Below are 24,012 nucleotides of genomic sequence, written 5' to 3'. Positions count from 1 at the left end.
TTTTTTTTGCACAGGGCATGGCTTGAATTAGTTTTATTTTTCTTAACTTTAAATATATATATGAAAATATATATTAAAATGTTCTCTAAATATTTTCTGCTTTTTGCAGGTCTCTTTTTACTAGATCATGGCCGCTCCTTCCACCTCATCCCTCTGAAAATAAAATGTATTGTCCTCCCCACCACCTGTAGCCAGGCACCTAACTGGACTTAGTGCACAGTAAGAATCTCCTGCAGCACTTTGTAGGGCCAGTGTCTGCAGATGGAATTCGGGGTTTGAGGGTCCCTGATGGCTTTGTTGTCTTTAATTGTGTATGTATCAGTCTCACATTTGGCCACAACCTCAGGATTCTCCCTCTGCCTTTTGTCTTACTTCACGGTACTAGAAGAACCTCCTCATCTCTCTCCTAGATAAGAGAGCCAGCTTCCCTTGCTTCTGTGCCCTCTGCAGGAAGAACTGTTTTGCACGGCATAGCTCAGCTCCTCCTTCTTGACGGATGACTTTCTTTAATAAGGCACCTGGAGTCCACCCCCCGATCTTTCTTGAAATCCATGTCCAGAGCCATTAGCTCAGGAAAAAGCTTGGGTGACCTACAGTTTCTCTTTGCCTGCCAACCTCCTACTTCTGTGGTCCTCGCCCCTTAAGTTTTATAAGCTTATCATAGTTTGTATGTGCTCAGCTGATGGGCAGAAAGCCTGGAAGACTTTCTAGCCTTTTAGCCCACCAGTCTGGTTTTGACTAACCTGCTGAGAGCTACATCTGGCACCTAATGCCCCTGTGCCTTTAGGCAGTCATGTGGGGCAGAGGGTGCCACCGTTAGAATATCAGGCACCAAGTGGGATGTGGGTGATGCTCACGTGACTGGCTAGAGGTGGGCGTGGGGGAGTTAATTACTATTTTTTGGCCATGATCTCTTTCCCCTTCCTTTTTTTTTTTTTTTTAATTAAATAAATGGATCAAAATTAAATAATTCAAGCCCTGCCTTCAAAATGAATTTTTTTTTAGTATTGTTTAGCAAAAACAATAAAGCCCAAATTTTTTTAACCATCACTCATGTCTCAGGTTTGTGCCTGCTTTGGAGGCCCTGGAGGGAGGGAATCCAAGAATGTGTGTGTGGCCTTTCCCTTTAGATTCTCTGCTTCCTCATCTTTACCCTCTTTCTATTCCCTAAGGACTCACCCAGAAACACAGTATAAAGGGTATAATTACAAGATGGGGGTCCAGAGTGTAGAGTTGGATGTAAGTGGAATAAAAAGAAAAAAGGGGGTGGGCACATACATTAGACCATTTGTTATAGAACTATGTTTGGAGCCAAAATGACAAGAGCTGAGAAGTAAACTTCCACATCCACCTGCCATTGATCAGAACTTGAATAAAATTACCAAGCCTTGGTTTCAGTCTACCTGGAAATGTACACTTTGGGAGAAGGTAAAAGAGGGAGAAGAGGAGACCTGTAAGATGTAGAAAACCTAAGAGGTAAGATTCAAAGAGTGAAGATGATTTAATCAGTGGAAGTAGCACACTTGGGACAGTGAGGGAGCAAGATCTAGTGTCATGCATCCCACGTCATCACTTCCGTTGCCAGTTGTCTCTATAGATTTATGGGGGGAGTTAAATTGGATACTGCTGTTTTTGACAGGAAGCACTTTTGACTCTTAAGTTGTAGTTTCTGAAATGGTGCAGGGGAACTTTAAGGAATTTAAGAGGTGGAATAAATTTGCTTAGAAAAGCAAGGCAGTGGGGTCTAGAAGAATGCACAAGGGCTTTGAGACATCAGTAGTTGAGTTCAAATGCTTGTACCTCCATCTCCTTGCTTTGTCACTGTGGGTAAGTCATTTCATCTTTTTGAGCCTTAGTTTCCCCGATTGTGAAAGTGGAAATAATACCATCTCCTAGAATTGATGTGAAGGGTTAAATAAGATATCTAAAATTAGAAGATGCTCTGTAAATGGTAATTTAAATGTTAGCTTGGTCCTGGGATCTTTTAAGTCTGGAGCTGAGATTAGATTGAATGGTTTCTGGAGACTCCAGTTTTGCTTTGGAGTCTAGATGAAATTTTAAGTGAGGCTAATAGTAAAACATAGATGAGAAGAGTAAGTTCCACTGAAGCTGAGTGATATGTCCAGAGTACAACAACTTCCTGTGGTGGCAAAGGTGGAACAAAACTCAGGCTTTTTCCACTCGTGGGCTCCCAGTGCTACTCTTGTGCATTTCCAAATGATGGCATGAGTAGTGCTCAGTTTTATTTGACAGGTTTTAGATGGAACACAAAGGATATTGTGGAGAGTCAGATAGTGTGCCCCTGTAGGTCGGAAGAATGTTGAACTCTTAAGAATGTGGTGCAGAGGACTTGTGTCTCTGATGAAACGTGCAGATAATTTTGCAGTGTCTCCTTGGCTTTGGGGTATTTGCCCTCCTCCCCAATCCACACATATATATATCTCTACAGCCTGGTACCTGCTTAGCCTCCACCACTGTGCACACAGGCCTTTGGGATTATTGCTATTTAGAGCATCCAGTCAGTAGTATCACAGTGAGTTGACATTGAATCCACTGGTTTTTAAGTTGAGCAGCTTATTGATACCTGTTTGGCATTTTGAAAATTGCTCAAGCACTTCAGTTTAGTTCAGGGGCTCCAACCTGAGAAGCACTGATTCAGGGTAAAGGCTGAAAATGTGTATGTCAGTGTTTTCACATAAGACATAGTGGCAAAGGAAGGAGTGTGTGTGTTTGTGTGGAGGGGGGATTGCAGTCGCATACAGAGAAGACTCTCCTGGCTTGCTTGACATGGAGGATACAGCTCAGGGTACTGTGGTGAGAATGTGATGCTGGAAGCTTAGGTGCACAGGATGGGTAGGGACAGTGGAGGGGGCGAGAGTTTGGGGGTCTGAGGATGGTCATTTGGGTTGGACAGTGGTTGTTCACGTGGTAGACGTGCCTTCGCGTCACTACTTGAGGCCACTGGTGCCATAGGATTTATGGGGGGAGTTAAATTGGATACTGCTGTTTTTGACATGGAATCCCTCAGGAGACATGGAATCAACACGCACTGCCTGAGTTGCAGAGGGTGAAGGCAGTCACAGGAGGAACCCCGGTGACACAGTGCTTAAAGCACTTGGCTGCTAAGCAAAAGGATGGCAGTTCAACTCCACCAGCTGCTCCATGGAAGAAAGATCTGGCAGTCTATTTCCATAAAGATTTACAGCCTTGGAAACCTATGAAGCAGTTCTACTCTGTCCAACAGGGTCACTGTGAGTCGGAATCGACAGCAGTGGGTTAGAGTAATCAAAACAGCACGCCAAACCTTACAGGTGAAAAGAAAATGCTGTTGGACTGCCATAAAAGTTTCAAAATGAGTTTGTTCTTTTACATTATAAAAATCTTACATGACTCATTACAGAAAAGCTGGAAAATAAACATTTTTCCATCTGCCACTCACCAAAACATTGTTAACTTCTTTTATATCTTTTTTTTTTCTATACAGATCATATGTGCTAGATTTTAAGACATTTCTTTGTGCCCCTTGCATTTCTAAAATTCTAAGAATAATGTCAAGAAACTCACCACTGGTTCTTCATCCTGAGCCAAAAAAAGTTATTAAATCAATGGTGGTCCACTTTACAGCTTGTTGGCCCCTTAGAATTGATGTATATAAAAGGTAGAAGGTGAGCTTGCTTCCAACAAGTCTGTTCCATCTTAACCTGCAGTGCTCTGCTTCACAGCCATCTGTGACACCGTCCTTGAAAATTGGAATGGAAAATGGTCCATGTAATAATTCGTGTCATAGGATAGATGATTTGCACTAAAGTTACTTATTTAGGTTTTATGCTTAGTGGACTAATAAGGGGGTGTTGAGGCTCTTTCAAGGCAGTGGTGAGGACTTAACTCATTTTTGTATCATTGCCTAGCACTAGCAGTTGAGATAAGATTGAAGGTAGAGTTTTGGAAGTAATCAGTGTAAGTGGATGAGTTGTAAGATGAAAAGTGATCCAGGAGTGGGTTTTGAGGAAAACTTGAAATACAAGTTCAGAAAGATTAGGGACCAGAGGAAGGGCCACCTTATTCTAGGCTGGGAAGCACAAGAATCTCCGCAGCATTTCTCCAGAGAGTCCGCAGCTAGGACTGACTGGCTCCCCTTTCTACCTGGCCTCTCATCTCATTTTCTCTAATTTTCAATTTTGTTGAAAATTCCAAAACGGAACTGGCAAGATGAGGTGAGGGTAGGGCATGTTTCTGCCTTCTCTCTTTCCCCCAAATAATCCTTGTAGTGCTGACTCCAGCATTGTTCGTCAGGACTTTATGTGAGTCGTTAGGAGGCTATAGGTGATAGATTCTTTTTCAGCTATGGCCCCCCTGTATTCTGGTCAGTCTGTCTCCTAGTTTAACATTGTTGCTTATGCTTAATGAAGGAAATGGGGGGCGGCATACCATATTAAATAGACTATAGAAATGGTCTCTAAGGAAATGTGATTTAAAATTAAATTCAGAGAACTAGGTGCCAGCCATTGAGGAGTGCTCAAGATGAGAGGACAGCAAGTTCTAAGGTCTTGAGGTTGACAAGTGCTTGGGATGTTTAGGAGCTGATAGAAGAAGACACGTGGCTGAAGCCCAGTGAACAAGGTGAATAGAGAAGTAGGCAGGAGCCTTTAGAGAAATGCAAGTCAAAACAACCATGAGATACCATAGCACCCCATCATTAATAGCAAAATTCAACAAGACAGAAAGTAACAAATGCTGGCGAGGACGTGGAGAGATTGGGACTCTTCATACACTGCTAAATGATGCAAAAACAAAAAAAAAAAATCAAACTTGTTGCTGTCAAGTAGGATCCGACTCATAGCGACCCCACCTTGGGTTTCCAAGGCAGTATCACTACGGAAGTAGATAGCCCAACCTTCCTTCTGAGGAGTGGCTGGTGGGTTTGAACCTCCAGCCTTGTGGTTAGCAGTCAAATGCTTTAGGCACTATGCTTCCAGAGCTCCCAAATGATACAACCACTGTGGAAATCAGTATGGCAATTCCTTAAAAAGCTGGAAATAGAAATACCATTTGATCCAGCAATCCTATTACTAGGTATATATCCTCAAAAAGTGAGAGGCAGGACATGAATAGATACATGCACACCCATGTTCATCCCAGGACTATTCACAATAGCAAAGAGATGGAAACGACCTAAATGCCTGTCAACTCTGGAATGGATAGACAATCTGGTACATACACACAATGGAATACTATACAACCCTGAAGAATAATGTAGAATCTGCAAAACAACATAATGTGGATGAATTTGGAAGACATTATGCTGAGTGAAATAAGTCAATTACAGAAGGACAAATACTGTATTAGTCCACTATTGTAAATAGTCAAGGAAATGTTTATACATGGAAGGAAACTTTGTTGATTATTAGGGATGGGGAGGGGAAAGGAGGGAAAATTCCTAGATAGGAATTCCCCCAATGGGGGTGGGGGATACGTGTGTGTGCGCGTGTGTGTGTGTACACACATAGAAACCAAAGTTTATCGGTGGTTACAAGGTGTAGGAGGGAAGGAGAAAGGAGAAGCTTTTGTTTGGGGGCATTGAGTTTATGCTAATGGTGTGGAATATTTTGGAAAAGGATAGCAATAATGGTGGCACAACATGGAAAATGTCATCGGTGTTCCTGAGCTGTAAATGTGGAATTTATGTTGGCAAATGTCTTGTACATGTTTTTTCCACAGTAAAAGTAAAAAAACAAAAGAGGTTAGGAGCCAGGTCATAAAGGCCCTGTGCCATGGTAAAGAGGCTGGGTTCTGTTCTTGGCACAATGGGAAGCCATTAAAGGATTTTAAGTAGTTGGCATTTTTTTTGTTGTTGTTGTTTGTTTTTTAAGCATGTTGATGACAGGACAGTGAGTGTTAGGTGGCAGTAGTGGAAGCAGAAAGACGTGGTATCAAGCTGTTGCACTAGTCAAGGAAAGGGATGTGGTGGCTGAGAAGCAATTTCAGAACCGGTGGGACTTGATGGATTGGATGTGAGGTAAAGTGGTGAGAGGAAGGGAGGACCAAAGACTGTCTGCTAGGTGGATGGTGGTGCCCTTTACTGAGATGGCAAATGTGGGGAGGGAGGTTTGTGGAGAAATGAAGAGTTGTCTTCTGCCCTTTTAAGTTTGTCTTGCCTATGAAACAGTGGGGAACTGATGGCAAGTGGCCTGCTGATTGTGAGCCTGGAGTTCAGAGATGAAGACTGAGGAGTCCTTAGAAGATGAGTCAGGATGGGACCATGGCCCCAGTGGATGGATTGGCTTCTGATAGGAGAAATTATTTCTTCTGTTATAAGAAGAAAGTAGAAGATGGTACAGTTTCAAGTGTAGATTTTCAGGAAGGTGAGCGTTCCTGTCCTGTGGCTCAGTAAATACTCAAAGGAAATGTGTTAAGAATGCCCTTTAGAGATGTGTGTGTGTGTTCGTGCATTTACAGTTTTACTATGCACCAGTCATGTTGGGTGACTTAGGTGCAGATGGAGAAGATGGATAGTTGCTATAGCCAGGGTTTGGAGGGAGAACATAGTCAAAACTATGGAGGGAGAGAGGCATGGAGCTGAGGATCTTTTCTTGTTCATAATAGCCTTTTCTTAAAGTTCTGGAGTGTCCTGCTGTCATCCTTATGGCTCTGCAGCCATGTAACTCCAGAACTCAGCATGTGGGACAGTGCAGATGTGGGCTGTTTCTAGTGCCCAGAGTTGGGGTGAGTGTGGTAGTGAAGCTGTGAACAAATTTCCTAGTACATAGATGCCAGGGATCTTAGAGTGTATATAGACCAGCGTCCCACCAGTTGAAATATCCACTCTAGCATACTTGATAGGCTGCCCTACGTGAACATTTTCGTTGATGAAAGTGCATAACTTTAGGAGGCAACATGGAATAGCTGCTGTTTTTCCTCTGAGCAGCAGCTCATTGGTAGAGTAGTCTGGAGCTCAGGTCTCCTGCATACCACCTCTTCCTCTTTAGGATCTTTCTCCTTTTCCTGGCAGTCTCTAGGTGAGAGGCACAGGAGTTGCTGAATGGACAGTTGTGACTGGGACCTGTCCCCCTTGGTCAAGTGGCTTTGGAAGAACCGCTTCCTAGTTCTTAAGTTCTTTCCCCAGTACTGCATATGGTTTGTTAGCACAGGGGACACTGAGGCCATTTCCTGCCATGCCATGCCTGGGCCAGTGAAGGGCTACAGTTTCTTCCAGCTACTTTTGGCATCACACAGCCTTTGAGCCAGACTGACATAAGGGTTAGCAAAAGCTTCCCAGACTTATTCACAGAGGTAGCTATTGTGACTAATCTTTTCCAATTCATGTAATGTAGATTTAAAAATCCTAAATATAGAAGTTTCCATTTATCCCTGTAAATGTATAAAAACCATATTGGAGCCAGTTGTTCCAATCTATTAAGAAGTATATCATGCTTGGTAAAGTGGAGGGTCAATGAAAAAGGGGAAGGCCCTCAACAAGATGGATTGACATAGTGGCTGCAACAATGGATATAGGCATAGCAAGGATTGTGAGGCTGCAGGACCAGGCAGTGTTTCATTCTGTTGTACATGGGGTCGCTATGAGTCAGAGCTGACTTGATAGCACCTAACAACAATAATTAAGGATTTAAAACTTGATTTTATAAGCCAGTATACTAGTTATCCATCCCTATGTGTTGTTTCCAGTTTTGATAAACTGCCCTTTGTGTTTTCAAAGGAAAATAATGAACGATTTTAAGATCCAGATATTTGCCAATGATAGCCATCTAGTAACCCTTTTAAAAATGGAAGTGAAGTTGTTTGGGTCTAACTTAATTTAGTGAATTTGTGGGCACCTGATGGTCACATTTTAGGTAATTCCTCAGATATGACATGTTCACTGAGCCCTTTTTAAATTTTGGTATCTGTTGTTAACACTCACTTGTCTGACTTTTGAAAATTGGAACTTTGCCAAGCTCTAGTTTCTGGCGGCCTTCTGTTTGTCATTTCCCCCCAAGGCTCTTAGCAATGATTCTAATATAATTTGCTTCAACAACATTTGAATTAATCCAGAGATTTGATATCACTGAAAGGCTCAGACTCGTGAAATAGGTTGGTGGTAGCTCAGCTGGTCTTCCATTCCGGGGTTAATCTATGCTGTTCAACCATTTGCTCTGTCTAAAGGATATTTGGCTGGCCTGGAGGATGGTGGCGCAGTGTTTGAGCATGGCTGCTTTAGTGGTTAGGAGCATGACTGGATTCAGACAGAACTGAGTTCTTTTGAATTTCACTTCTGCCATTCATTAGCAGTAGGACTTGATAACTTACCTTGCCTTGTCAAACCCACCATCACTGAGTGAATTCCGACTCATAGCGACCCTTTAGGACAGGGTAGAACTGCCCCATAGGGTTTCCAAGGCTGTAAATCTTTGTGGAAGCAAACTACCTTGTCTTTCTCCTGCAGAATGGCTGGTAGGTTCGAACCACTGATCTTTTGGTTAGCAGTCAAATGCCTTAACCACTGTGCCACCAGAGCTAGAGCTCCTTGCCATCCATACCTCTATGATAAAGGTTCCTACCTCTCAGGTGAGGATTAACTGAAGCCTTTAATGAGAAACTCATTTGGGTCCTTGGTAAGGGTTCTTTCCACTGTGTGTGTTACTATTCTAGTTCACTGGGTGAGGCTACTGGTCACACTAGGGAACCTAGAGAGGAAGTCATTTATTTGGGTTCCGGGGCCTGCAGGGGCTACCACTTTCTCACAGTGGTCTGCGGGACTGACTGGCAGGGCCCTGGGGTTCCTGAGCTTGGAGCAGCTGGATTTTAGCCACAACCAGCTGGCCCACCTGCCCACAACTTATCAGCCACCTTAGGCTCTCTCCTCTAGCTGGGCTTCTCCCACAACCTGCTCACTGCCCTGGACACCTACAGCCTGCAGGGCCTGGGAAGCCTGGAGCAGCTCGACCTGAGCTCCAACACGTTGGTTGGGATGGCTGCAGTTGGCCTCAGTGGGCTTTTCTGCCTGCACTGGCTCTTACTAGGCAGGAACCAACTGCACAGTTTGAGGGCATGGCCCTGGCTGCCATGCTGGGCCTGGAGGTCTTCTCTCTAGCTGGGAATAATGTCAGTGAGCTGGAAGCCAAGGCCTTCACAGCCCTGCTGGAACTGGGCCTCTCATGGACAACCAGCTGTAGTACCTCGAGTTCAAGGTGGTGGTGGGCATCCAGACAGTGGGCATGAGGCTGCTGTTGGCCAACAACCCTGAGCATGTGACTGTGACCTGCAGCAGGTCTTTGGGATATTGGGCAATTTGCAGCACCTGCATGTGGCTGACCTGGGCAACCTGACCTGTGCTGGGCCCAGGTGGCTGGCAGGGGTGGTACTGAACAGCATACAGGCCTGACTCTGCTTGGCTGAGACGGTCACTGTGTTGGGCATCATGGACACTGTAGCACTGGCTGTGGTCATGGTTGAGTGCAAATGCAGGCATGGCCTGGGGGAGTGGGAGAACTCTGTGGAGAAATGGGTGCTGGAAGAGGGAGGTCATGGCAGCTGGAGGAGAGAGCAGAGGGAGCTGTGGGGGAGGTGGAGAAAGTCCTCAAGTTAGGCTGGGGGTGGGTCAAAGACGAGCCTTCTATGTTCAGAGCCTAGAACCCCCTCCCCACTTCCTACCCCCCTCCTCTGACCTGTCTCAACCCTAGAAAGTGGGAATTGGCCCCTGGTCTGTCACTTAACACTCCTCTGGGGAAGAGGCAGTAAAAGGGAGAGGGAATGAAGCCCAGAGGGAACTGGGGCAATAAGGCAGATACCAAGGCAAGCTTCCCTAATCCTAAACTGCAGTCCCCTCCTTATGCATGTCCCAGGCCTCTACTTGATTGTAAACTGGCTGCTGAGGTTATAGTGAGAGGGTGGACATTGGCCTGGTGGGAGCCAATTTCAACGGTCCAAGCAGATTTCTCAGACTATATTATGGACATGTACCACCCCAGTTCTGGTCTTTCTCACCACTTCAGCCCTGTTCTGAGAGGGCTGTGCATTTGCCTGTCCATTTCAATCAGGGATGAGTGAAGAGACTGGAAAAATAAAACCAGTGGGAAAGTTGATTTTGTACTATGCACCTGTATTTCGGGGATGGAAACTATGATTTTCACTGGCTGGTGGAGGTAGGCAAAATGCCCTTTAATCCAGTGTTTCTCTCATTCCCTTCAGTTGGAGAGCTCCCCACTCACTACCATACACCTACACAATCCCACTCCTTAGATCTTTGCATGGACACATACTTCTCCCTATTCTTTCTGATATACCCAGACTATCCTACTGACTTTGTTTTAAAAAATGAGATGTGAACATATTTAATGTTTTGTTGCCTCACTTTCAGCTGGCTGATGAGAATTTGAGATTAACATTGTCAGAAATGTTGTTTGTATGTTAAGTCTCATTTTTCCTCCCCAGGGAACTGGAAATAGTTCCTGGATTAAATGACCTCCAGGGGGTACTTGCAGGGTCTTAACTTCAACACCTGAAGATGAATTCATACGTTGGGGCGGACATAGGAAGATAGGTGGGAATAGCTTTGTGATGGCAACTCCAGAGTGCCTGGAACTCTTGCCCATTTATTCATCCAACAGTTCTTTACGGAGCACCTATTAGGAACTAGGCATAGATACTTAGTTCAGTTATTTAGCTATTTAGCACATATTTCCTGACTGCTGCTTGTATACTAGGCCCTGAGGATGTAATAGTAAACAGAAACCAGACAAGATCCTTGTAGTCATAAAACTCAGCCTAGTAGGGAATGAAGGGGCTCTGGATGGTGCTGTGGTTAAAGCATTGGGCTTCTAACAAAAAGCCTGGTGGTTTGAACCCACCAGTCACTCCACGGGAGAAAGATGAGGCAGTCTGCTTCATTAAAGATTTAAAGCCTTGGAAGCCCTATGGGGCAGTTCTACTCTGTCCTGTGGGGTTACTATGAGTTGGAATTGATTTGACAGCAGTGGGTTTAGTAGAGAAGGCAGTCATTAATAAAATAATCAAATATTACAATTGCCACCTTGTTAAGTATCTCAAAATAAGGGTATTTGAAGTTACAAGAACATACAATAGTGGAGCTGAGAACAGATTGGCAGGAGGCCAGAGGAAGTTGGCTCTGGTAGCGTAGTGCCTAAGGCACTTGACTACTAATCAGAAGGCTGGCTGTTCAAACCCACCAGCCACTCGAAGGAAGATGGGGCAATCTATTTCCGTAATGATACTGCCTTGGAAACCCAACGAGGGGTCACTATGAGTCGGGTTTGACTCGGACCGAACGTAACAACAAGGAGGAAGTTAGGGAGACCAGTTGAAAGCCTGCAGCAATTAAACTGACAAAGATGGTAGTTGGAGCTAGCATGGAACAATGAGAGCTGGAGAAAGGAGACTGACTTGAGATGTCCCATATGTTCCCATCAGACCACCTTCTTTCAAGAAAGGCTAAGACCAAATTTCTCTATAGGTGATCCTTAGCTAGAGAACAACAGAAACAGAGGGATTTTCTTGAGTATGTGTGTACCATTTATTGAACCCCTAGTATGTGCGAGGACAACACTCTCACATCTAAACCTCACAATCTTGTGAAGTAAGTGTTATTATCCCCATTTCATAGATGAGTCTCTCAAAGTTTTGTGGTGTGCCCAAAGTCAAAGAGTTGTGGCTAGGCCTGGAGCATTCAAAGATTCTATTTAAAACAAAAACTGCTGTGGAGTAAGTTTCGATTCATAGCGACCCCTTCTTGGGTTTCAGAAGTAGATTGCCCAGTCTTCCTTCAGAGGAGTGGCTGGGTGGTTTGAACTGCCAGCCTTCTGGTTAGCAGTCAAATGCCTTAGGCACTACACCACCAGAGCTCCCATTCAAAGATTTGTTGTTGTTGTTATGTGCCGTCGAGTCGGACCCAACTCATAGCGACCCCTCCTTGGGTTTCCGAGGCAGTATCACTACGAAAGTAGGATTGCCCAACCTTCCTTCCGAGGAGTGGCTGGTGGGTTTGAACCGCCAGCCTTCTGGTTAGCAGTCAAGTGCCTTAGCCACTATGCTACCAGAGCTCCCATTCAAAGATTAGTTCGCTTCAATACATCAAACTGTGATCCAAGGCTTCTGTGGTCTTGAACCCACTATTCCTTCCTCTAGTCTAGTTTTCGATTTTGCAGCTCCAAGGAGGGAGTCTTAACGTTCTCCATGATCAGAGAATGCCACTGCGAGAGGCCTGCCTCTGCTCCGGAACTAGGGAGCGAGAGCCTTGTTCCCGTACGGAAAGGGGTTTTAAAAAAAAAAAAAAAAAAAAGCGCAGCTTCCGGAAGCGGTGTCTCCCTTACCCGCGCCGGCCTCCTGGCCGGGAATGAGGCCGAAGTGGACTGCCCTTCTCCAAGATGGCGTCGAAAGTGGGTTCGCGACGGTGGATGCTGCAGCTGATCATGCAGTTAGGTTCGGTGCTGCTCACACGCTGCCCCTTCTGGGGCTGCTTCAGCCAGCTCATGCTGTACGCTGAGAGGGCGGAGGCGCGCCGGTGAGTGGTCCCACGCAGCCGCCCAACGTGATCGGGGAAAAGGGACGCGGTACGGCCAGTCCCGGGAACGGGGATGAAGTGGGATCGGGAAGAATTTGGCGCCCAGAAATCGGGGGTATCAGGAGTGGGAGGAATTTGGACCTCGGACATGTTGGGAGGGTCTCTGGTCTGGAGTGAGGTGGATATTGAGCATGGTGCGGGTGTTATGGCCATGAAGGGGTGATCCAGTTTTGGGGGAATTTGGGGGCCTCAAGGCCTCCCTCTCCCCTACTTTTCTGTCCTCGACACTTCCCTGCACTTGGTTCGCAGGAAGCCTGACATCCCAGTGCCCTACCTGTACTTCGACATGGGGGCTGCGGTGCTCTGCGCTAGCTTCATGTCCTTCGGCGTGAAGCGGCGTTGGTTTGCGCTAGGCGCCGCCCTCCAGTTGGCCATTAGCACTTACGCCGCCTACATTGGTGGCTACGTCCACTACGGAGACTGGCTGAAGGTGAGCGGCTTGGCCATAGATGGGGCTTTGGAAGACAGTTGGTGGGCTGTGTGTGACGTTAGCCAGTGCGTAGTCCTAAAGCTGGGAGGGTTGGACCCAGGTTTGGGATTATTATGGAGTGCAGGAACCAGAAGGACTTTAGAAATTACGCAAGCCTACTCTTCACCACTCCTCGGAAGGAAGGTTGGGCAATCCTACTTCCGTAGTGATACTGCCTCGAAAACCCAAGGAGGGGTCGCTGAGTCGGGGCCGACTCGATGGCACATAACAACAACAACTCTTCAACGTATGGAAATTGAGGCCCAGAGATGGGAAGAGACTTTTCCAATGCACAGTACAAGTTAGCATCACAGGTGGGACCACAACCTAGGTCACCTGGTTCACAGAACCCTTTAAAGCATTAGTTTAGTTTTCTTAGTGTAAGATTGCTGATGCCGAGAGAAACCAGGTCAGAAAAATATAAAAGGAGAGTTTATTTAAGAAATGCAAGCATCAGAGTCAGACAGCAGTCGTTAACTATTTTCAGAAGTCTGATAGTCTAGAATTTTGTTTTTTTTGTAACATTCCATTTTGGCTGAGTGCAAATTATTGTGAGGCTTGATTTTATTAACTCTTTAATTGGGAGGTTTGATTTTATTAGCCTTTCACTGTGAGGTTTTATTAACCTTTCACTTAGACTTACAGGATGAAAGAGACTTGAGGATTACCTGATCCAATCATTTTATGAAATTTATTTAATCTCAATCCAGCATTTAAACCTGCAAATACCAAATTTGTCAGGCACTGCAGACTTGGAGATAAGCAAAAGACTTGGAGACAAAGGCACCACCCATGAAGGTAGTTAGAACAGTTGTTGTGTGCCATCAAGTCAGACTGACCCATAGCAACCCCGCCTGGGGTTTCCGAGGCAGTATCACTATGGAAGTAGATTGCCCAACCTTCCTTCCGAAGAGTGGCTGGTGGGTTTGAACTGCCAGTCTTCTGGTTAGCAGTCCAGTGCCTTAGGCACTGTGCTACCAGAGCTCCCAGTTAGAACAGTAGGAGAGGCATATGTGTGAACAATCACAGGACAATAAGATCAGTGGGGATTATATATATATAATGGAACAGATTCTAACTATGTAGAGGAAAGAACATTGGGATTAGTCTAGAGACCTTAGGGTGGGGAAACGTGGTGTCTGGGTTCTGCCACTTACTTTCTGTAGGACCTTGGACAATTAATCCCTATGGGCCTTAGTTTCTATTTGTACAAAAACAATGATCTATCCCTGCTTTACCTATCCATCATCCTTGGAGATGGTAAGAGGGTTTGTCAGATGGAATGTGATGATAGAGATGAGCAGTTCTATGCTCCAGGCAGCCAGGACAAACGTGGTTGGCTGCAATTCCTAACTGGTGTTTCCTCGCCCTGGCCTAGGTCCGTATGTACTCGCGCACAGTTGCCATTATTGGCGGCTTTCTTGTGCTGGCCAGTGGTGCTGGGGAGCTGTATCGCCGGAAACCGCGCAGCCGCTCCCTGCAGTCCACCGGCCAGGTGTTCCTGGGCATCTACCTCATCTGTGTGGTAGGTTGGGGACTGATGGCTAGAGGTGCCTGGCTGGGAGTGAAGTGTGAGCCCAGAGGGGTGAGCAAGGCCTGCATGTAGGCCCTGAGGGCCTGGCTCCTAAGAACTGTCCTGGCTAGCTTCTGGGGTATCAGGGGCCCTCCGAGTACTGAGGCCTGCCCAGGAGTCCCTTCTTCCACCATTATTGCCACTAGGGAGAGAAGAGATTGGACTGACCCATGTCTCATGGGGACAGAGGAGAGGTTTGGTGGAGTTCAGGCCCCAGATGGGACTCTGCCACCTAGAGCTGTTGGGGACCTCCCAGGGTAGCAAGTTCCAGTTGTCTCTGGTGCTAGGGGAGGCCAGTGTGAATGGGGATGTGGACAGGCCCCAGGCCACTTGGCCTTATCTTTGTTACTGGGCACCAGATAGTGTGTGCAGAGCTCTGTGGGTTCCTACAGGATAATCAGGTGGGAGCTCCCAATCTGATGACAGGACGCCATTTGCCCTCAGAGCCCTCAGGGTGAGGGGAGATATAGGCCCAAACCCCTTGGAACTCCCCTATCGGAGGGGGAGAAACAGCCCTGCTTCCAGAGAGCCCCAAGTCTGAGAGGGGAGTCAGAAGCCCACCTTGCAGAGGCTATCTTGTGGCGCTGTCTCAGGTGGCCTTCCCCAGCTAGGCTCCTGGGCCTGCTGGAGAGTCTTTGAGAGGACGATGTGTTTCAGGCCTACTCACTGCAGCACAGCAAGGAGGACCGGCTGGCGTATCTGAACCACCTGCCAGGAGGGGAGCTGATGATCCAGCTGTTCTTTGTGCTGTATGGCGTCCTGGCCCTGGCCTTCCTGTCAGGCTACTATGTGACTCTGGCTGCCCAGATCCTGGCTGTGCTGCTGCCCCCCATCATGCTGCTTATTGATGGCAATGTTGCCTACTGGCACAGCACACGGCGTGTCGAGTTCTGGAACCAGATGAAGCTCCTTGGAGAGAGTGTGGGCATCTTCGGGGCCGCCATCATCCTGGCCACCGATGGCTGAGTTGCACAGGGAGCCACCGAGGGCCACCTTGCCTTCCTCCTTGCTGGCTCGGGTGCTGCTTGTTCGTCCTTTTTGATGTGTTTGTTTGATCCTTTGCTTTTTTAGCGTCGGTAAGAGGCAGGTCCCTTCCCCAAATTCCTGGACTTATCCCTTGGGAGGGCGGGAACCCTTGCAGGTTTGCTCCAGTTTGTTTTGAAGAGAGCTGAGGGCCAGCTGTACCCCAGGAACTCCTGTCCCTGAGCAGGCATAAGGCAGGGCTGGGTGGGGGCACTGACCAGTGAGAAACAGAAGAAAGAAGACAGAACTACAAATGAGCAAATATGAAAAATTCCATTTTGAACCTGGAGGATGCAGCTAGGCTCTGCAGTGCTTTGTGAAGACTGAGTGTGTGTGTGTGTTGGCCCTGGCCCACATGTATCAGGCCTGGGAGGAACAGAGGGGCCAGGCACCACAGAAGTCATGTGGGTTCTCAGGGTATGCTGGGGCAGACAGTATGAGCTTTCTAGCACCCACCTGGAGAGCAGTGCAGTTGCCATCTGCTCTGGCGTGTGCAGGGGGAGGGTGGGCAGCAGTCAGCTTCCTGCCTCCTGCTGTGTCCAGCTTCATGGTTGGCCTGGTGGGAGTGGGAATGCCCTCCCAAACACCAGACCACACAGTCCTCCAGAAATAAACATTTCTATGGACATTTCTCTTTGCTTCTCTGTTTTCCCCATAGTGCACTTTGCCATTGGTTGGGGTTGATCCTGGGCTCTTGAAGGACTGTACCTGGTTAAGCCCCACCGTGCTCCTCACAAGATCTTTTCCGTTCTGAGTGCTCTCCCAGTCCATTGGCTCTGTATTCAAGAATCTCACAGTACGTGCTTTTGCTATCTAACCTCAGTCCCTTTTGTTGGAGCTTGTCTTTTTCTTCTCCATGTGGTGCAGCTGTTTTTGGAGAAATCTTTGGCCAAAGGCAGCTAGAGGGAGAGAACCAACATTAAGATTCTATTACGAGGCCAGATATTATCTCCATTTTACAGATGAGGAAATGAGGTTCAGAGAAGGTAAACAGCTTGCCTAAAGCCACAGAGCAAATTGGGGATTGAATTCCAGCTCAAAACCAAAAAACCAAACTCACTGCCATCAAGTTGGACCTGACTCATAGCAGCCCCTCCTTGGGTTTCCGAGGTGGTATCACTGTGAAGTAGATTGCCCAGTCTTCTTTCCGAGGAGTGGCTAGTAGGTTTGAACTGTCAGCCTTCTGGTTAGCAGTCAAATGCCTTAGGCACTATGCCACCAGAGCTCCTTGAATTCCAGGTCAGGCTGTCTAATACTCAACCTGATGCGTATTAGACATGACCTGTCTCCCAAGGGAAGACATGCTGCTCTTAGGACCTTGGTTCTGTCCAGCCCCTGGTGTGCTATGATGGTCTCCTAAGTGTCCATCTCCCCACTTATTCATACACTGCTTGACAGGAAGTAGCCCCAGCAGCCAGTGTGGGATCTAGCACCTAGTTGGAGTTCAAAAAATGTCTTAAGAAACCTGGGCTTTGGACTCCTGCCCCTTGAAGTGTCCTGGTCCTGTAGAGACTGTTCAAGTCTGGGCTTTTAACCAAAGCCATCTAGTGATGGCGTCTCTAGGGTCTGATAGGCAGAAGACAGGCTATTGCCTTCTGGACTTGGCTCTGAGCCCACCCTTGCTGGGCTTGCATGAGTCAGGGAGCCAGGCTGCTCCTAGCACCTGGTCTGTGGAATGGAGAATGTTTCCCACCTTTGGGGTGGGGAGTCCATCTGGGGACACTGACACCCAGGTGAGGGACATGGCAGCAGCATTCATCTTTGGGGCCCTCCATTTTACTTAGCTTCCTCTAGGAGCCCCTGGGTCCCTAGCTGTCATGTTTGGCTCCCACACGGTCACTGTTAATTTCCTTTAAATGTGAGCTCTCAGACAAGTATCTGCATTTTAATCAAGGCCTCCTGAAAGGTTGCAAGACCCAAAAAAATGAAAATGGGTGGTGGAGTATCATGCAGGTGGGGGTAACATATTGGGCAAGGGAGCCTCAAAACAGCACAGAGCCTGCAGAAACCTGTCCTCCCTCAAGGTTCCTCTGAGTGGAGCCCTCCAAGTCAACCCCAAGGCTGAGACTTGAAGACCATTTGGCCGGCCCCTCCTTCCTGGGTTCGTCCCACTTGGCGATTGGGGGCTGCTCTCTGCTTTGCAGATCACTCAACCAGCAGGCATGGCTTTTGGTTCACCCTGGCTCTCCCAGGGCCTGCAGGACCTGTGGTGAAGGTCAGCTGCCTGGGTCTGAAGCTGGCTTGCGGAAGGAGTCCGGCAGCCCCTTGGCGTGATTGACCAGTTCATAGGAGTCCCGGATATCAGCCAGGCCGAACCAGAAGAAGATCCACTGCTTGTTGGAGAAGCTGCCATCACTGTGCTTGAAGTACCTGGAGGTGGGGGTGGGGACGGGGTGAGGCACATTTAGGGCATGACCAGTGCCCGCTCACTGGTTCTCTCAAAGAGCATATACTAAGGAGCTACTATATGCTAGTCACCCTCCTGGGACCGGCTGTGTGTTTTCTGATTTCATCTTCACTGCAGCTTCTCCAAACCTCACATTATGCTCACTCACAGTGAAGCAGCTAAGGCTCAGAGAAGTTAGGTAACTTCCCAGGGTCACACAGGAGGGTCAGAGGGAGGGTATGCCAGATGGTATCCCTTGCTGTCGCCACAATCCTTGGCTGTGCAGCAATAGGGAGAGGTTTTTGTTCCCCTCTTGGTGCGACCCCTCCTTGGGTTTCCAAGGCAGTGTATCTCTGGAAGTAGATGGCCCAACCTTCCTTCTGAGGAGTGGCTGGTAGGTGTGAACCGCCAGCCTTCTGGTTAACAGTCAAATGCCTTAGGCACTACGTCACCAGGGCTCCCTATGAGTTGGAAACAACTTGACAGCAGTGAGTTTTATTTTTTGGGTTTTGGTGTCACAGAGCGGGATAATGGGGATGAGGGCATAGTTGCTGAAGGCAAGAGAGGAGAGGGGGTGCAAAGATAGGTCTGGAATAGAGCCTGAAGGGTTAGGACTTCTCTGCAAGCCCTGTGGGAGCTTGGGGGTGTTACTCCCTTCCAGGGATGCCCTGAAGCAGGACAGAGCAGGGTTCTGTGTGGCCTGCCTCTGGGTACTCTTGGTGTATTCTGCCCTCTGGGGAATGTGGAACTACACTAGGCAGGGCCTTTGTGGGGGTGGCAGGGAGACAAACTATTCTTCCCTGGGGGTTAGATGACCAGAGCCCGAGCGCAGAGGAGGGGTGATGCCCAGCCCAGAGCTGCCAGGGGCAGGACTTACCAGGAGTTGATGGGGTTGGTGACCCGAGAGCGCCAGAAAAGAGTCTGCAGGTCCCGCCGCAGACACTCCCACAGCATCTGGCCCGAGCCCTGGCCCTGGCGGCTAGAGCTCACCACGAACTTGTCCAGGTACGGGGTGCCTCCCAACACCGGCTCCATGGTCAGAATGGCGGCCGCGTTGTACCTGGTGCAGCAGGAAAGAGACAGGCTAAGATCTCCCATTGCCCCCGAGCTGCCCAGCTCTGTCACTTGGTCCCTGCCCTCTGGAGCTTGCCGGCTCACCCCTCAGAGACATAGATGGAGTGCAGCCGTGGGCGCAGTGAGGCCAGGTAGTCATCCCGGAGCTTCTTGCCAAAGCTGGCATTGACCAGGTTCACCAGGCAGCCCTGGTCGAGGCTGTCAAGGCTCTGAACTCGAAGCATCCGCTCTGCATTCTTGAACAGCGTCCCAGACCCTGGGGGTGTGATAGAGGACAAGGCGATAGTTAGCCCAAGGCTGGCCCCACACCCTCTTCCTCTGTTTCCACTACCAATTGGGGTTCCAAGAAGAGCAGAGGCTGGTGGGACAATCACCCTGTTTAGGAATTTGCCACAGTGAGAAATCTCTGTCCTCTGCATAGACCTGGGTGTGACTCCCCCTCCAGGAGATGCTTTTCCCAGGCAATTTGTCCTCCGAACACCACCCCATTGCCTGTGTAGTCCCATTTGTTGTTGCTGGGTGCTCTCCAGTCAGCTCCGACTCATAGCGACCCCACGTATAACAGAAAGAAACACTGCCCAGTCCTGTGCCATTCTCACAGTTGTTGCTATGTTTGAGCCAATTGTTGCAGCTACAGTGTCAATCCGTCTTGGTGAGGGTCTTCTTCTTTTTGCTGACCCTCTTCCAAACACGACGTCCTTCACCAGGGACTAGTCCCTCCTGATAACATGTCCAAAGTACATGAGACAAAATCTTGCCATTCTGGCTTCTAAGGAGCATTCTGACTATATTTCTTCCAAGACAGATTTATTCATTCTTCTGGCAGTCCATAAAAACCAAACTCATTGTCATTGAGTTGGATTCGACTCACAGACCCCTCCTTGAGTTTCCAAGGCAGTATCACTACTGAAGTAGATTGCCCAATCTTCCTTCTGGGGAGTAGCTGGTGGGTTTAGAACCTCCAGCCTTCTGGTTAGCAGTCAAATACCTTAGACATTATGCCACCAGAGGTCCTCTGGCAAACCATGATGTATTCAGTATTCTTCCCCAATATCATAGTTCAAAGGCATCATTTCTTTGACCTTTGTTCATTGCCCAGCTTTTTCATGCATATGAGAATGAAAATACCATGAGTAAGGCACACCTTTTCCCTCTAAGTGACATCTTTGCTTTTTTTCACTTTAAAGAGGTCTTTTGCAGCAGATCAGTCTAATGCAATGCGTGGTTTGATTTCTCAGCGGCTGCTCCCATGAGCGTTGACTGTGAATCCAAGTAAAATGTAGTCCCACTTTTTTCCCCTAATCTTGCCTATCTTCCCAAATCCTGTACTTGGCCCCGCCCGCCACCCTAAGCCACGCCCGTTCCCCCCCCCCATCGTCTGCGGTCGGATTCCTTAGTTCCACTCACGCTCCATCCAAAGGCAGTCCATCTCCTTGCCCACCGCCCCAAAGGCAGGAAGCCACTGCTGTGGCACCCTGCTCTGGCTTCTGGACTGGCTAGGCAGCCGCTTCTCCTGCCCATGGCCACTCAGGCCCAGCCGGGCCACTGGTGGAACCCAGCCATGCCGGCCCACCCATCCGAGACCCTCACCCTTGTTGCTGAAGAGTTCCGTGAGCAGCGTGCTCGCGGCCGTGATGACGGCGGAGGAGTGGTGTGGTAGTCGGCTGAGTACGTCCACGATGAGCCGCATCTGCTGCCGCTCTTTGGTGCTCACCCACTCGGCGTTAGTGACCAGATCCAGGTCAGCGGGCAGATTCACGTTACTCACGACCTGTGACCCCAGCGAGGGGCGTGAGCCTTCCACCCACGGCCAGCCAGGACCGCTCCCCTGACTACCAGACTGAGTGCCCTGCCCCTACAGACACCTCCTCCCTGACTCCTTCACCTTGACTTCCAGAGTCCTCGCCCAGGGAGGGCTCAGATCTGGACACCACGGGCTGAGCCTCTCTCTGACACTGATTCCATTAGGGTCTTCCGGCCCACCTGACTTGAGAGTGACTCTGCGGCGCCTGGGGGAGGCGTGCAGGGAGAGCAGGAGACGGGGCACACCTTGTGGTGGTTGTCGCGCAGGCCGCCTGTGTTGTTGAGGAAGATAATTTTGGTGGGCTGCAGCGCCTTGGCCAGCGCCGCAGTCACCTCCAGCGAGTCGAGGAGCACCGAGCGGCGCGCAGCCGTCTCCCCGATGGGGCACAGGATGGGGATGCTGCCCGACTCCAGGCACCACTGCAGCAGGTCTGTCTCCACCGACACGATGCCACCATAGCTGTGGGTCAGATACGGTGTTCAAGATGGTCCCGGCCATTCTAGAAGGGGCATGGCGGGCCGGGAGCGCGCTCCGAGGACGCCGGGGCAGGCAGGGCTGGCACTAACCTGGCATGCGGGGCTGGCTCGGCGGCGCCCAGCACAGAGCCGCCGCCAAAAAAGGGCACGGCGGTGGCGGCACTGTGTCGGAGCGCGTCGACCAGCACCTTGCAGCTCTGTGCGAGTTGGGCCTTGGCCTCCCAGAAGGAGAGACAGCCCGAGGGCGCCGTGGGGGCGGGCAGCCCAAGGACCACCAGCGGCTTCATGTCCATGCGCTGCAGGAAGGCCAGGGCGAAGGCCAGGCTGGACACGGCCTGCCTGCACTGGAGCACCTCCTCCTCCACCTGCCAAGGAGGTGACGTTAACCCCGGGGACACCGGTCCCCACGGCTGCTGTACACCTCCCACAAAGCCATTTGCTCCTACAGCCTGGCACAGCCGCCAGGGCCCTCGGCTTGCCCCCCGCCCCAGGAGCTGTCAGCCCTCCACTTCTGACCATCAGAGCCCACCTGCTTGCCCTTTGTCCATCTGGTCCCCTTATCTCTCACCAGTGTTTCTCCTCAGCTCCTCCCTGTGTCCTTGGACTCTGGGACACATTGGGGGGAGGGGTAACAGTCAGCTCCTGTCCAGTTTTCCTTAATTGCACCCGTGAAGAGGGATATCCCTCTTCATAGCATCTCCCTGATGAGCTGGAGTCCCCGGGCTTCTCACTCGGAATGGCCACATGCTTTTGGGGGGGCGGGCGCACAGCCTTGGCCAGTCTTGGGCACTTGTCAGGGCTCTGCTGCCACTCTTCCCGGTTTCGCTGTGTAAGATGCAGCCTGTCCTGCCTTGCCTGAGGGCATGTGGCCACACAATCCCCGTCCCCTCCCTGTGACACAGCCAACGCTGGCGCTCACCTCGATGACGGCGAAGGGCTTGTCCGAGGAGTGGTGGCAAGTCTGGAACTGCGAGAGCCAGTGGCGCGCCTCTCCCGGGCTGGCCCCGCACTGGTTCAGGAAGGCCTGGATGTCTCGCTGCACCAGCGAGCGGCCGGCGGAGTGCTCCGGGAGCTCCGGGCCCACGAGGGGAGCACTGGGCGGGCTCCACGGCGGTTCCTCAGCAGCAGGCGGCGGCGAGGCATCCTCCGCGCTCTCGGTCTCGTACCGGGGCTGCGCAGGCATCCCAACAGTGCTGAGCCGGCGCCCAGGGCTGGCGCTCCCCGCCGCCCGCCGCTGCGCGGTGCCGCTCAGCCTTCGGGAGCCCCTAGGGCCTCGCGGGCGGTGCAGCAGCCCACCCGCAGCGACTGCCCGCAGGGCCCCGGCCACCCGCGCCGTCGCCATGACAACCTAACCAACTTGCCCCCCCACGGGTCACTTTCTGTCTGGAGCGCCCGGCTCTGCCCGGCTCTTAACCTGCCGCGGGGCGGGGCTGGAGCCGGCCGGGGCGCCGCCCAGCCAGGGACCATGAGTCTCCCCGGGCGCATTCGAGAGGGTCAGGCCATGGGTTAAGGGGCGGATTTCCCGGTGACTCCGCCCTAAGGGAGCACGGTACCCACTAATGAGGGTCACGAGGCTGAGATAAGGACGGCGGGAAGTCTTTAATGTGCTGCCAAGGCCGGTTCCAGGAAAGGCTCAGCGGACCCTAGAGTGACTTTGGGGTCTGCAGGGACTTGGAGAGGGCGGATGATTAAAGGAGATCTACCAAAGGGTAATAGGGAACCCTGGTGGCACAGTGGTTAAAGCACTCGGCTGCCAACCAGAAGGTGGGCGGTTCTAACCCACCATTGGAGAAAGATGTGGCAGTCTGCTTCCATAAAGATTTCAGCCTTGGAAATCCTGTGGGGCAGTTCTACCCTGTCCAATAGGATTACTATGAATTACTCAATAGCAATGGGTATTTTGTCTAGGGCTAGAAGGAAGAGCAGGTAGCCTGACTCAGGGAAGGGGCTGGATTTGGAAGGAAAGAGGGGTGGGAAGGAGGGATGGGGACGAGTGAGAGGGTGCTGGCCCTGCTCAGTCCTGTTGTCTGAGCTCTTAGAAGACTCCTATAGATCATGAGGTTACCAACCAAAAGCCAAATCCACTGCCACTGAGTTGATTCTGATTCATAGCAACCCTCATTGGGTTTCCAAGGCTGTAAATCTTTATGGAAGTAGATTGCCTCATCTTTCTCCTGTGGGGCAGCTTGTGGGTTTGCACTGCCAACTTCTGGTTAGCAGCCAAATGCCTTACCCACTATGCCACCAGAGCCCCTTATGAGGCCACCAGGGGTTGCCAAACTCCAGCCGCTGAGTACCACCTTGAAGAATTTTGTTATATACTCATGATTTGAAAGGAATCTTGAAAGCAAGATTTGAAAGGAATTGAAAGATGAAAATTTTCACTGGATGTAACTCTGTTACTTAATACTGTGTCCATGTGTTGGACAACCTTGTGCACCATCAATGGACACATTCACTACCCTCGGACACTTTGATCTAGTCCGACCTTCTGTGGTTATAGAGGGGAGGTGACTTGGCCAAGGTCACATAGCTCATCATCAGTGTCATGGCCAGACTGGGGCATTGGATGTCTTCACCCTTTGCTCTTTTCTTCCTTACAGGTTCTGTGCTTATACTGGGAGCCAGGGCTG

The 24,012-nt window shown here is 49.8% G+C and overlaps 2 protein-coding genes across 2 annotated transcripts; one reads left to right on the top strand and one right to left on the bottom strand.

Moving 5' to 3' along the window:
• Positions 1–12,377: 12,377 nt before the first annotated feature.
• On the top strand, positions 12,378–15,582 carry TMEM101 (transmembrane protein 101). Its single transcript, XM_007955213.2, has 4 exons — positions 12,378–12,514; positions 12,824–13,004; positions 14,422–14,568; positions 15,274–15,582. The coding sequence occupies exons 1-4, from the start codon at positions 12,378–12,380 to the stop codon at positions 15,580–15,582; spliced, it is 774 nt and encodes a 257-aa protein (XP_007953404.1).
• A 2,273-nt stretch (positions 15,583–17,855) lies between these two features.
• On the bottom strand, positions 17,856–22,721 carry NAGS (N-acetylglutamate synthase). The gene is made up of 7 exons (XM_007955211.2): positions 22,299–22,721; positions 21,470–21,744; positions 21,149–21,362; positions 20,690–20,870; positions 19,184–19,355; positions 18,903–19,085; positions 17,856–18,009 (listed from the first exon to the last, which is right to left on the bottom strand). The coding sequence occupies exons 1-7, from the start codon at positions 22,719–22,721 to the stop codon at positions 17,856–17,858; spliced, it is 1,602 nt and encodes a 533-aa protein (XP_007953402.1).
• Between the last annotated feature and the right edge of the window lie 1,291 nt (positions 22,722–24,012).

Source organism: Orycteropus afer, unplaced genomic scaffold, assembly GCF_000298275.1.
Source record: "Orycteropus afer afer isolate SDZICR_OR568_19922 unplaced genomic scaffold, OryAfe1.0 scaffold00495, whole genome shotgun sequence".
NCBI classification, from domain to species: domain Eukaryota; kingdom Metazoa; phylum Chordata; class Mammalia; order Tubulidentata; family Orycteropodidae; genus Orycteropus; species Orycteropus afer.
Note: the sequence above shows the minus strand (reverse complement) of the source record. Positions and strands in the feature narration are given on the sequence as shown.